The sequence below is a fragment of the Delphinapterus leucas genome, chromosome 4 (genome assembly GCF_059928025.1).
Source record: "Delphinapterus leucas isolate spDelLeu-1000000601 "Yukka" chromosome 4, BTC_Dleu_Yukka2, whole genome shotgun sequence".
Lineage (NCBI taxonomy): Eukaryota > Metazoa > Chordata > Mammalia > Artiodactyla > Monodontidae > Delphinapterus > Delphinapterus leucas.
In genome coordinates this window covers 126,985,766-126,997,768 of record NC_143132.1, presented here as the reverse complement: position 1 = coordinate 126,997,768, position 12,003 = coordinate 126,985,766, and the positions used below count along the sequence as shown (strand labels likewise).

The 12,003-nt window shown below is 35.1% G+C and overlaps 1 protein-coding gene across 1 annotated transcript in view; it reads left to right on the top strand.

The window, feature by feature from the left end:
• The window catches only part of PLS1 (plastin 1), a 52,776-nt gene that overhangs the window by 30,514 nt on the left and 10,259 nt on the right, over window positions 1–12,003 (top strand). The window contains exons 10-12 of the mRNA XM_030761532.2: window positions 1,744–1,822; window positions 4,915–5,029; window positions 11,852–11,985. Coding sequence (XP_030617392.1) covers window positions 1,744–1,822; window positions 4,915–5,029; window positions 11,852–11,985 — 328 coding nt within the window. The remainder of the gene's footprint in view (window positions 1–1,743; window positions 1,823–4,914; window positions 5,030–11,851; window positions 11,986–12,003) is intronic.

Here is a 12,003-nt window from a genome sequence, read left to right as displayed (position 1 = left end):
AATTATTGTTATACACTATCGATGTTTGTAATCTTAAAACATAATTTGGATTTTCCTAGATGGAAATAATGTAAAAATTCTCTAATTACCAGAAAAAAATTTATATACATAGCAAAATAATAGAATGTAATAGAGAAACACCTAAAAGGTGAACCCAAGTCACATGCATCAAGCTGTTGATCATAGTATGGTTATATTTATGTCACTTCCAGGAAAGTTCAGATAGTTAATTTGAACCTATTTAATAACTCCTAAAGCAAGGCAAGCGTGGGTTCTAGGAGTATTTAGTTTAACTTGGTTCTTTTTTAAAAGGTTCTCATATCAGTTATATATTATAAAATGGCAGTGGCAGATACAACAGACTGATCAGTTACCTTTTACAGACCAGAGGGAACAAAATGTAAGCAAGAAATTATATGGCTATGTAATTGAATAGAGCAAGAATTAAGGCAGATTCTGGGAAAGCCTTTAGGTAATGGTATTGAAAACCACATGAAAATACAGGGGGCAGATTATTTCCTGACCAGTTGGCACAAAAAAACAGAATCTTTTAGATTTTACAAGGTTTAGATTTCTGTTCTGGGGTGCAGGTATACACTGTGTGTGACACTCAGTCTGAAGATGACTGCAGGGATGACTGCATAGGGACTGGGCCCCTGGAGCTCAGGTGGTTAAATGTTCCAAATTGTCCTGGGGATCCCACATGAGGCAAAGTCCAGATGGTGACCTGGACTTGCCCATGGCTTAGAAGGGGTGAGAAGTGTAAATGTTTCAAATTTTCAAGAGTCTGGTGATGAGGTGTAGGGAAGGCCATTCCATTGTCTCCTAACTTGGCTGAAAAACAAACAGTAATATTTATAGATGGTCACTTAGGACAATCTGCAATCCAGGGGATGACCAGAAAGCAGACGTGGCAAAAAGAGCCCCCATCTCTCTCTGCCCACTTTGTGGCACACCAGAACCCACATTTCCCTTATGGATGGGGTAAGCACTGCTGTGAAGGGACTGCTCAGGGAGCGTAGGTAATCACAGGTTCAATAATAGTGCCTGCAGGAGTTTCTTCTTGAGGTGATCTTTGAGGTCTAGTGACTTACCCTGATGAAATGTGTCTTTGTCTTCGCACTCTGAATGGGGGCTGTGTCCCTTATGTATTTTCAGTAGGGACAATCTAAAATAACTCAGGAAGCCTGTAAAATAGTTATAGCCCCTCATTGCTTGTTTTTATATTACCTCTCCCCTTCATTGCTGTTTGATTAAAATGCAGGTTTGTGTGCTCAGACACTTTTCCTGTATAATCTGTACATAATCTGTACAAATTTGGAGATACTGCATTGGGGAAGGTACAGCTTTTCTATTTTTGTTTAATGTGCTAATGCTACCCTGAAAGGCTGCTTTATTAATTTTTAGCCAATCCCTTTTGCATGTAATCATTAACTACAGATAGGACCACATAAGTTTATCTGTTACTTTTCTGAACAGAGAAACCCATGGCTCAGTAATTCACAGACATCAAGTAAGGGGCTCTAGATGGAGACATTTAGAAAGCAAATGGAGGCTTTCTAGACAGGGAAAACAAGGACTTTGGCAGTAAGAGATTTTTTTCCCCCTAAAAAGATTGTAGTATCGTAGGAACCATGGCAAAGTATGTATGGCCAGTTTGTACCTGCCAGAATGGTTTAAAATAAATATAGTTCTTGATTTCTTTTGTCCTGAATCATCAGTGTGAACTTGTGTCTACTCTAGGAGAAAGCAAGGAAGAGAGGACATTTCGGAACTGGATGAATTCCTTGGGAGTCAACCCATACATTAATCATTTGTACAGGTAAATATTTTATGTGATTCAGCTTTATGGCCAGGGTCCAACTTTTCTAGTTTCAAATTGTAGGTATGTTTACATGAGAACATTTTCTAAAAATCTCAAGAATTTTAGCCAACATTTAGAGTTTCAGAATGCTGGGGATTGGCAATACGCTAGATTTTAAAAGAAAAGTATTATTTGAAAAGATAAGATTATGATAATATTAGTTATAATTTGTGATGATATAAATAACCAATTTAGTAAAGATAATCAGTTCATCTTGCTTTTTAATAATTACTAATCAGGAAAATAATAAATTATTTCAACTTTAACAGATTAGAAGAACAGTAATATTTTATAAATTGCTCTTACCATTTTATCAGTATTTTTCATTATAATTCACATTCTTTCTATTTATTTTTGCCCAAAACTTCAACTGTCCCGTAATTTGTTCAGTATATTTTTTCTAATTTGTAGAAATAACTTGGTTTCCCTGAGTACTTGTTTATTTTGTTCTTTCTTGTTTAAAAATGATGACACGTTATTAACATTGGTTGGACTAAGACAATATTTTTATTGAATCATTTCCTGTGCTCTCTGGTAGTGCTAACAATGTGTCTTTCTAGGTGTAGATGAGAGGAAACCTTCCTTCTCTCTTTATAATAAGATCTACCAGCATGCCTTAAAAATGCAAAAGAACTCAACTTCAGCTAATTGTATATTTTTTAGGAAAAAGGTCTAATTAACTAAACCTATTAATAATTTACACACCAAGGAAACTCATTATTATTTAAAATATGAACTGAAGATTAATGCCACAAAAGACCACGTTCACTGGGTAACTGAGATTTATGGTGCAGTTATTTCTTGGTGTATATTCAAAATAGTCTTTAAAACCGGTATTGCCTGATTCTGATAAATAGCGTTGACGTGACAGACTTAATTTAATAAAGTCTTTAATAGGAGTGTGTAAATCCTAGCTAGATGACGAGATATACATATTTAGACTGGAACTGCTGTTATAGTAGCAGGGCAGTAAAGGACTCAAATGCTGAAGGTAAAGAGGGGTTAGATCTTTATGGACTCATTTGAAAGAATGTCTATAATATATAATTGAGAGAAACTAATAATAGGACTACCGTGATATTATTATTTAAAAATTGAGTATATACATATGTGTATATGAATTTTTAAAAAATCTGGAGGGATGAATACCAAACTGTATGCAACCTAGAGAGGAGGGTAGGGTAGTAAGGAGACTTTTATTTTCAAACTTAGTAACTTAAATATGGGTTTTTAAATTTTTTTTTTTACAATGAGCATGTATTTTCTTTTTAAATTAAGAAATAAATTTAAAACTAGGGCATTAGGCTTTGTTGAAACTTCATGGTAACTTCATAAATGTCAGGAACACTAGAGTTCTCTGTGGTTGACAGTGGAGAAGAATTGACCACATTTTTTAAGCTAAAGATTATTTTTAGTTATTTAGATCCTGAACTGCTTAGCACAGGGCTTCTGGGTGTATGTAATTTTTGGAGGGGGAAAGGGAATTCAGAAAATTCTCAAAAATAACATAACCTTAAAAAGAACCATCGGGATATAGAAAAACAATAACCAGAGGTCTAGTTGGCACCAGAGCTGTGTGTCCATGAATTTGTGTCTGGCTCATATTTCTAAACCCACCTCTAAGTGATTTTAGCTCCTCACCTACTTACACCAAACCCAGACCAAAGCAAAATAAAAATTTAGATTGATTTTAACTGAAAATTCTCTCCTCTCAACAGGTTATTAAATATATTTTAAGAACTACTAGTCCTAGAATTTTTCTATGACAAGTTGGTTCTGGAACACATCTTAAATTCTCTGGAAATCATTTTAACTCTCTGGGCATCAGTTTCCCTATTTGCAAGACATGAGTAATAAACATAGAAATAAGAATGAATTCCTTTAGAGTAAAAAAGAAAAAAATCATGAAATAGGTGAGATTTCAGAACCTATACAACTACTTCAGTGATTTATTTTTCATACAGAGTTCTCCATGTGCTGATAGATAACTTAGCTCTTGATTACCTTCATCAAAGGAGGACTTTCTCCCTCCTTCACTCAGCCCAGGGCCCAGCCCCCTTCACGGCCATATGGTGTGTGCTCAGAGATGCAAAGTAACTTTAATATGAACCTTAGCAAAACATAACTCAATGAACAAGCTGTTGAGGGAGAAAAGTCAGGTAATTAATCACAGAGCTAGCAATTAAAAAAAAATCAATCACTGTTGCATTATGTCCTTAGCATACAGAATTGAAAACAGACTCAATAGACATACTCTGCACACCTCGGAAGAATGTGTTTTTCTGAATACAGAGTAGTAGTATTTTTACTTCAATAGCTCCTACTTGCTCATAAATTCCTTCCTCTTAATGCTCGCTATTTAACATGAACAGCTTCCTACTGAGTAGCTATTGTGATTTTTATATAATTTTTTTTTAAGTTTTAAAAACCATACTACATAAGTAATAGATGAACTCATTCTCACGGCACAAGCTTCAGGAAGTATGTATGTTAAGTAGAACAAAATAAAATATGATAATCCCTTTTTACTCCTCCCATATTCCTTTTTTTCCTGACCAGAGGTAATTGCTATTAACAGTCCATATCACACAGAGGTATTTAAATACTACTAATTTTGAAAATATTTTTAATAGATAATAAACTGTACACAGTGTTCTGCCTCTTTTTTAAACGTAATATGTTGTGTAAAGCTTTTCATGTTAGTACATAGAGATCTACCTTATTGCGTCTTATGGTGACCCAGGAGTCCATGGTATGGATAATTTATTCAACAGCCCCTACTGCCAGGCCTTTAGATTGTTTGCAAATTAATAAATACTCTGGGAGTGAATATCCTTGTACATATATCTTTGTAAATATTTATGAAAAAAATTTGGACAGATTCCTAGATTAGAATTTTTGGGTCAAATGATCTGTTCTGCCTGCCATTCTTTGAGCATTAAATGACCCTGTTGTATTTTTATAGATATAAGCCCATCTCCAGTGCGCTTAATAGAATCAGGTAGTACCAACATTTCCTTCTCCTTCATTTTCTTTTCCTCCTGTCTTAGTGACCTCGCAGATGCTTTAGTCATCTTTCAGCTCTACGAAATGATCCGCGTGCCAGTCGATTGGAGCCATGTCAACAAACCTCCGTATCCTGCTCTTGGAGGGAACATGAAGAAGGTGAATGAAATAATGACCATGGATATTTTCTTATTGTTCAGATAGAAAACAGAGGAGTTAGAGTTTTATAAAGCTTAGTAAAGTGTGGTCTGTCCCCACAGATTCAACCCAAAATGTGTTAAGCTTAATAGACTTTTTACAAGTGAGCTTTAATGTTTGGAAAGATGAAGGCAGTCCCCCCCAGTCAGATACTTAATATAACTGTTTTTATCTTTAGCAAGTTGTAATACTTAATGTTCTTGGAGATGTATCATAAATGAATTCCTATTTTATAATCACCAGAGCTTGATGATCTTTACTGGTTATTCGTTAATATTTTTCAACAAATATTTATCGATTAACTATGACCTGTACAGTGCAATGCCAGGATATAAGATAGTAAAAGGCATGGAGTTGGTCCTTAGGAAACCCTAAAGAAATTAGATATGTGTGCAAATAACTACATTACAGCACAGTGTATGCAAAAGTGAATATTATCAGTTTTAAGAAAGAAAAAGCCACAGGCTGCACTTATCAGAGGCTTCATGCAGGAGGTAGTTTTGAGTTATACTCTGAGAAATGGATAGAATTTTGGCAGAAGGAGACTGGAGAGGGGGCTGACGGTTAAGAAGAATAGTTTGGCTATAGCAGAGGTTTCTGATAGGTAAGAAGTGAGTGTGAATGCCAAAAATTTGAATTGAAGCCAGATGTTGAGAGCCTTGAATGTCAGATTAAAGAGTTTGGGTTTTAAACTGCAAGCACTGGGAAGCCGTGAAACGTTTTTGAGCAGGAGAGTGACTTGATTACAGTTGGTGGGAGAATAGCTGGCAGATGAATGGTAAAGGAAGTGCTTGTCTCCAATATTCTCCTTTCTCATACAGCGGATCTGTGGTGTCCTTGGTGTACCTGCTTGTTCTGTTGAATTGCCGGTTTAATAGTCAACTTTTCTTTTCTACCTTCTATATCAGGTTCATTTGCTTTATAAAGTAAAAGTATGTAGGACTTTAAAATTTTTATACTTTCATTTAACTTTTATTTTTTAAGCAGTAGATTATTTATTTTAAAATATCTTTATTGGAGTATAATTGATTTACAATGTTGTGTTAGTTTCTGCTGTACAACAAAGTGAATCAGCTATATGTATACATATATCCCCATATCCCCTCCTGCTTGAGCCTCTCTCCCACTCTCCCTGTCCCACCCCTCTAGGTCATCACAAAGCACTGAGCTGATCTCCCTGTGCTATGCGGCTGCTTCCCACTAGCTATCTATTTTACATTTGGTAGTGTATATATGTCCATGCTACTCTCTCACTTCATCGCAGCTTACCCTTCCCCCACTGTGTCCTCGAGTCCTTTCTCTCCGTCTGCGTCTTTATTCCTGCCCTGCCACTAGGTTCATCAGTACTGACTGGAGAGGATATGGAGAAAAGGGAACCCTTCTGCACTGTTGGTGGGAGTGTAAATTGATACAGCCACTATGGAGAACAGTATGGAGGTTCCTTATAAAACTAAAAGTAGAACTACCATATGACCCAGCAATCCCACTACTGGGCATATACCCTGAGAAAACCATAATTCAAAAAGACACATGTACCACAGTGTTCATTGCAGCTCTATTTATAATAGCCAGGACATGGAAGCAACCTAAGTGTCCATCGACAGATGAATGGATAAAGAAGATGTGGTACATATATACAATGGTATATTACTCGGCCATGAAAAGGAACAAATTGAGCTATTTGTAATGAGGTGGATGGACCTAGAGTCTGTCATACAGAGTGAAGTAAGTCAGAAGGAGGAAAACAAATACTGTATGCTAATGCACATATATGGAATCTTTCATTTAACTTTATCCTTTCATTTAAAATGATGTGTATATGGGAGTTCCCTGGTGGCACATTGGTTAGGATTCTAGGTTTTCACTGCCGTGGCCTGGATTCAGTCCCTGGTGGGGTACTGAGATCCTGTAAGCCGTGTGGCACAGCCAAAAAAATAATAATAATAAAATAAAATAAATGATGTGTATAATTTAAATATAAAATACAAATTAATGGGCTCAAATTGTTATAACTTATCAATATGGCCACTATGAAATCAACCTGCAGTCGTATGACTTAATAACTATCTCTAGTGGAATAAATGGAAATATAACCGTATTCCCAGATAGAAAGACTAAATATTATAAAATTCTTGCAAATTAACTTACAGATGGAAAATAATTCCAGTTAGAATTAGAGGAAGTCTCCTCTTATGTATATGTGGGCGTGTGTGTGTGTGTGTGTGTGTATGTATGTTTGTGTGTGTTGGGGGATGGGATTTATAAAGTGATTCTAAAGTTCCGTTGGAAGAAGAAATAGGCCTAAATCATCAGGAACATTTTCCAAGAATATTGAGGGAGGAGCTGTTAGAAAATATAAAAAACTTATAAAGCTGAAGTAATTGAAATAGTTTAATAGGTATATAAGAATAGAATGAAATAGAGTAGCCTAGAAACCTATCCTAGAATATAAAAACTTAATATATGACAAGGTGCTTACTAAATTCAGTAGGAAAAGAAAGGATCGTCCAAAACATGATATCAGAACAACTGGTTAACTATTTTGTTAGGGAAAAAAGCAATTTTCACCATGTGTCATCCACCAAAATAAATTCCAATGGAATGAAAGTAAAGGGGTAAATGTTTAATAAAACTTTAAGAAAATAGAAGTGAGTGATAATCTACTCTTAGAGTGATAAATTACAAAGGAAAAAATGGATACAGTAGATACATATAAATTTAAAACTTCTGTATGCAAAAATAAACACCATAAACAAAATTAAAAAGCAAATAAAAACAAACTTGGAAACATTTGCAACAAATGGTTAATATCCTTAACATATAAATAGTTCATATGAGTCAATTACTAAAGCTCAATTACTATTACTAAAATTGTAACAGCAAAATGGGAGAGTGAACAATATGAGTGAAAAAATCACAGAAAAAGAAATGATGATGGATAATATACACATGAAAAACTTTTCACCTACAATAAAAAAATGCAATTTAAAATAGAAACAATTGGATTGCACTGCATTCAATGTTAGAGGGAGTGTTCATTCGTGTAACCTTTCTAGAACAGTTTAGTAATACATATCAATAATCTTCAAAAAGTCCTTTGACTTAATAATTTCAATTATTATCTATCCTGATGAAATAATCAGAAAGTCAGACAAGAAGTTGTGTGCCAAAATGCTCATCATAGCAATGTTTATAGAAGAAAAAAAAAAGAAAACAACTTAGTTGTTCAACAAAGGGGTAATAAATTGGGATACACCCATAAAATGAAGTAAAATGTACTATTAAAAAATAGCATTTTTAGTGTTTTAGTAATAGTGACATGGAAATGAGGATACAAAATTGTATATATACATATGAATCTAATTTGTTTAAAACACACACACATGCACACACGCACACACACACACACGCATTCAAAAAGGACTTCATACAAAGGGATCTAGGGATCCTCCAGATCCCTAGAATATGTATGTATTTATAGGCTTCGAGATTGTTTTTAAAGCCCTGTTTGCTTGAAAGAATGACAAAAAAGAAAGGCATCATAATATTAAAAGTAATTAAATGGGTAGTATTATTACAAGAGATTTATATATATATATTCATATTTTTCAGTATTTCTAGTGGTTGGACTGTCTACGTTTTATATTTTATTTGATATGCCCATAATTCTCAGGGGAGTAGAATTCAGGAAATTTCATTAGCTAATTTCACATAGGTTTGTTTTTTATTTAACGTCTTTATTGGAGTATAACTGCTTTACAGTGGTGTGTTAGTTTCTGCTCTATAACAAAGTTAATCAGCTATACATATACCTATATCCCCATATCTCCTCCCTCTTGTGTCTCCCTCCCACCCTCCCTATCCCACCCCTCTAGGTGGTCACAAAGCACTGAGCTGATCTCCCTGTGTATGACTCTTTTTGAATTATGGTTTTCTCAGGGTATATGCCCAGTAGTGGGATTGCTGGATCATATGGTATTTCTAGTTTTTTTTTTTTTTAATTAATTAATTTATTTATTTAGGGCTGTGTTGGGTCTTCGTTTCTGTAAGAGGGCTTTCTCTAGTTGCGGCCAGTGGGGGCCACTCATTATCGCGGTGTGCGGGCCTCTCACTATCGCGGCCTCTCTTGTTGCGGAGCACAGGCTCCAGACACGCAGGCTCAGTAGTTGTGGCTCACGGGCCTAGTTGCTCCGCGGCATGTGGGATCCTCCCAGACCAGGGCTCGAACCCGTGTTCCCTGCATTAGCAGGCAGATTCTCAACCACTGCGTCACCAGGGAAGCCCCTATTTTTAGTTTTTTAAGGAACCTCCATACTGTTCTCCATAGTGGCTGTATCAATTTACATGTAACAGGAAAAGAAAACTGAACCACTCATTCATTATATCTGGAATTTTTCGTTAATTATACGATGTCTCAATCATATGTAGAATGCTTCCTTTCAGCAAATACTAGCTCTTTATAGAATGAAACACAAGGCCTGAAATAAGTTCAAGATGTTTTAAAATTAAAAAAGCAGTACTTTCATGAAATGGTATCCAGGGAATTATTTTATGGACTTCGGGCATTCATCAGCGGATGTCACTTGCTTCATTTGTAAAGTTCATAAAGCTGCACCACTTGAATAGTCTTTCTTCATTATGTCTTCAGCATTTCTTTTCTCTTGGAACTCTGTATCCCATTATGTAATTTTTCTCATTTTCCAAATGATCTAAGCCTCACTTTTGAAGTGCTTGGTAATCATTTCTTCCATTAATTCTATGAGACTATATTCTGCAATTTTTTCGTGCTTTGTATTCATTCTTACCTTTCACAGGGTCTTAAACTTTTAGCCCGACAACTCTAGGAATTTCCAAGGCTCAGTTCTTGGCCTAATGCTCTTAACTTTCTGTGTTTACATCCTCAGGGAGCAGATCCCTTTTTAGAGTGTTAAGTACTACCATAAATAAGGTTACCTCTAGGAACCTAATTTCTTACTCTTTCTCTAGTTTGGTACCTCTCCAGATCTTAGAAGTATTTTGCCAAACTTGAAATCAAATGTTGCCGAAAAGTAGAACCTATCTTTTCCCTTAACACTAGCATCCATTTCCAGTTTCTCTTTCATTGCTGATCACATCATCTCAGCCCTCTAGACTATTAACCCTGACCTCCTTTCTCACCGTCGTTCCCCTCAGGAACTTTGGTCACACTAACCATAAAACAGATGGCCTTTCGTTGAAACACATACATGAGTGGTTATTACAATTTGCTAGAAAATTGTCCTGTTAAAATGAGTGGCAGTGGAAAATATGCTGGTTTTTATCTCCCCTGTTCACACTATTACATAATCAGGGCTCTGCTATTTTCCATAAATAAGGAATTCACTTTTTTAAATTTTGTGTATATTTCTATTTGGAAGACTAAATCTATAATATTAAATGACTAGTAGGAAAGAGAATTTTGGAATATTATCCCCATGCATGTAAAAAAATGAATACATATCAAAGATTTGATTTAACTTATTAAGGGAACCAGGCAGATATTACAGCAGGTTCAGAGTATCTTCTTGCATTTTTATTTGTAACAGGCTGACCTCTGGGAATTTGGATTCTCTTTTTGCAAGTACAGTATCCATTAATTTGTACAAATTCTGTTATTGTGGGGTCCTTTTCTCACCTTTCCTGGAAATATTTTCTTCTTCTTAGAAAGAAGTGTATCTTTGTGTCTCAGGTTTACTTGTTCTTTAATGAGGCCTTAACTAACTTGGGAACGAAAATCAGGAGAAACCAGTTATACTGTTTTTCTTAACTAAATGTTTATTCTAAAAAATATTTAATCACCTTTTACTACTGGTGATATTATGAGATCTTATAATTTCACTGGGGGAAAGGTAAATATATATATATATGTACGTGTGTATATATATGTACATACACACATTTATATATATATATGTTCTGAGGTAAGAAGGATAGTACTAGATGACTGGAGATGATAAATTTCTGTAGAGCCCAGGATAGACAAAAAATTTTTAATTGTACTTATACCACTGGAAACAAGTAGTTAGGTCGATACTTTATTCATTCATTCATCAGATTCTTACTGTAGACAGGGCACCGTGCTGAGTCCTGGGCTAGGGATGGGGAGAGTATGATACAGATTTGTACACTTTATAGTTTTTGCCCTTTAAAAGGAGCTTATGTATGGTTGGCAAAAGAAAGTTCATAAAATGCTAAATATAAGTAGAAGGTGGCACATAAGCATTATAAAATAACCATGATTGGCAGTTCATCAAGGGATGCAGATGATACAGTTAAGCTTAATCCTTTGATGAAGAAAACTGGCTAAAAGCTTAATTTTAAAGGATGAGTGAGATCTAGAATATTGGAGATGCAGTTAGATTCTTAATGAAACAATTTCTCTATTCCTTAATTTTAAATGTAGACAAAACAATACTGATGACCTCTATTGATGGAATGCAGAAAACTGGGTTGTTAGTCTCAGATTTGCCACTAATCAGCTGTGTAATCTTGGACAGTCAAGACTTTTTAGAGTGAGAGAAGATCTTTAAACTTTTCAGCCAGTTGTTTCACTGTCTAGGTTAACCCCTCAGTGCTTTGATATGTTCAACTATAAAATGGGAATAGTTATTTCCTTAATTTCACTGGTTATTAGGAAATGAAATTCTGTCATATCAATTTTCAGTGTCATCATAATTATTTTTCAGATGACTGAGCTAGGCTGGCATATTTAAGAAATATATTAAAAAATTTGTTTTATACCAAAACTTTTACTATTATTTACAGATCGAAAACTGTAACTATGCAGTGGAACTTGGGAAGAATAAGGCCAAATTCTCCTTGGTTGGCATTGCTGGGCAGGACTTAAATGAAGGGAATGCCACACTCACTCTGGCATTGGTGTGGCAGCTGATGAGAAGGTAAAGGCTGATTTGTCT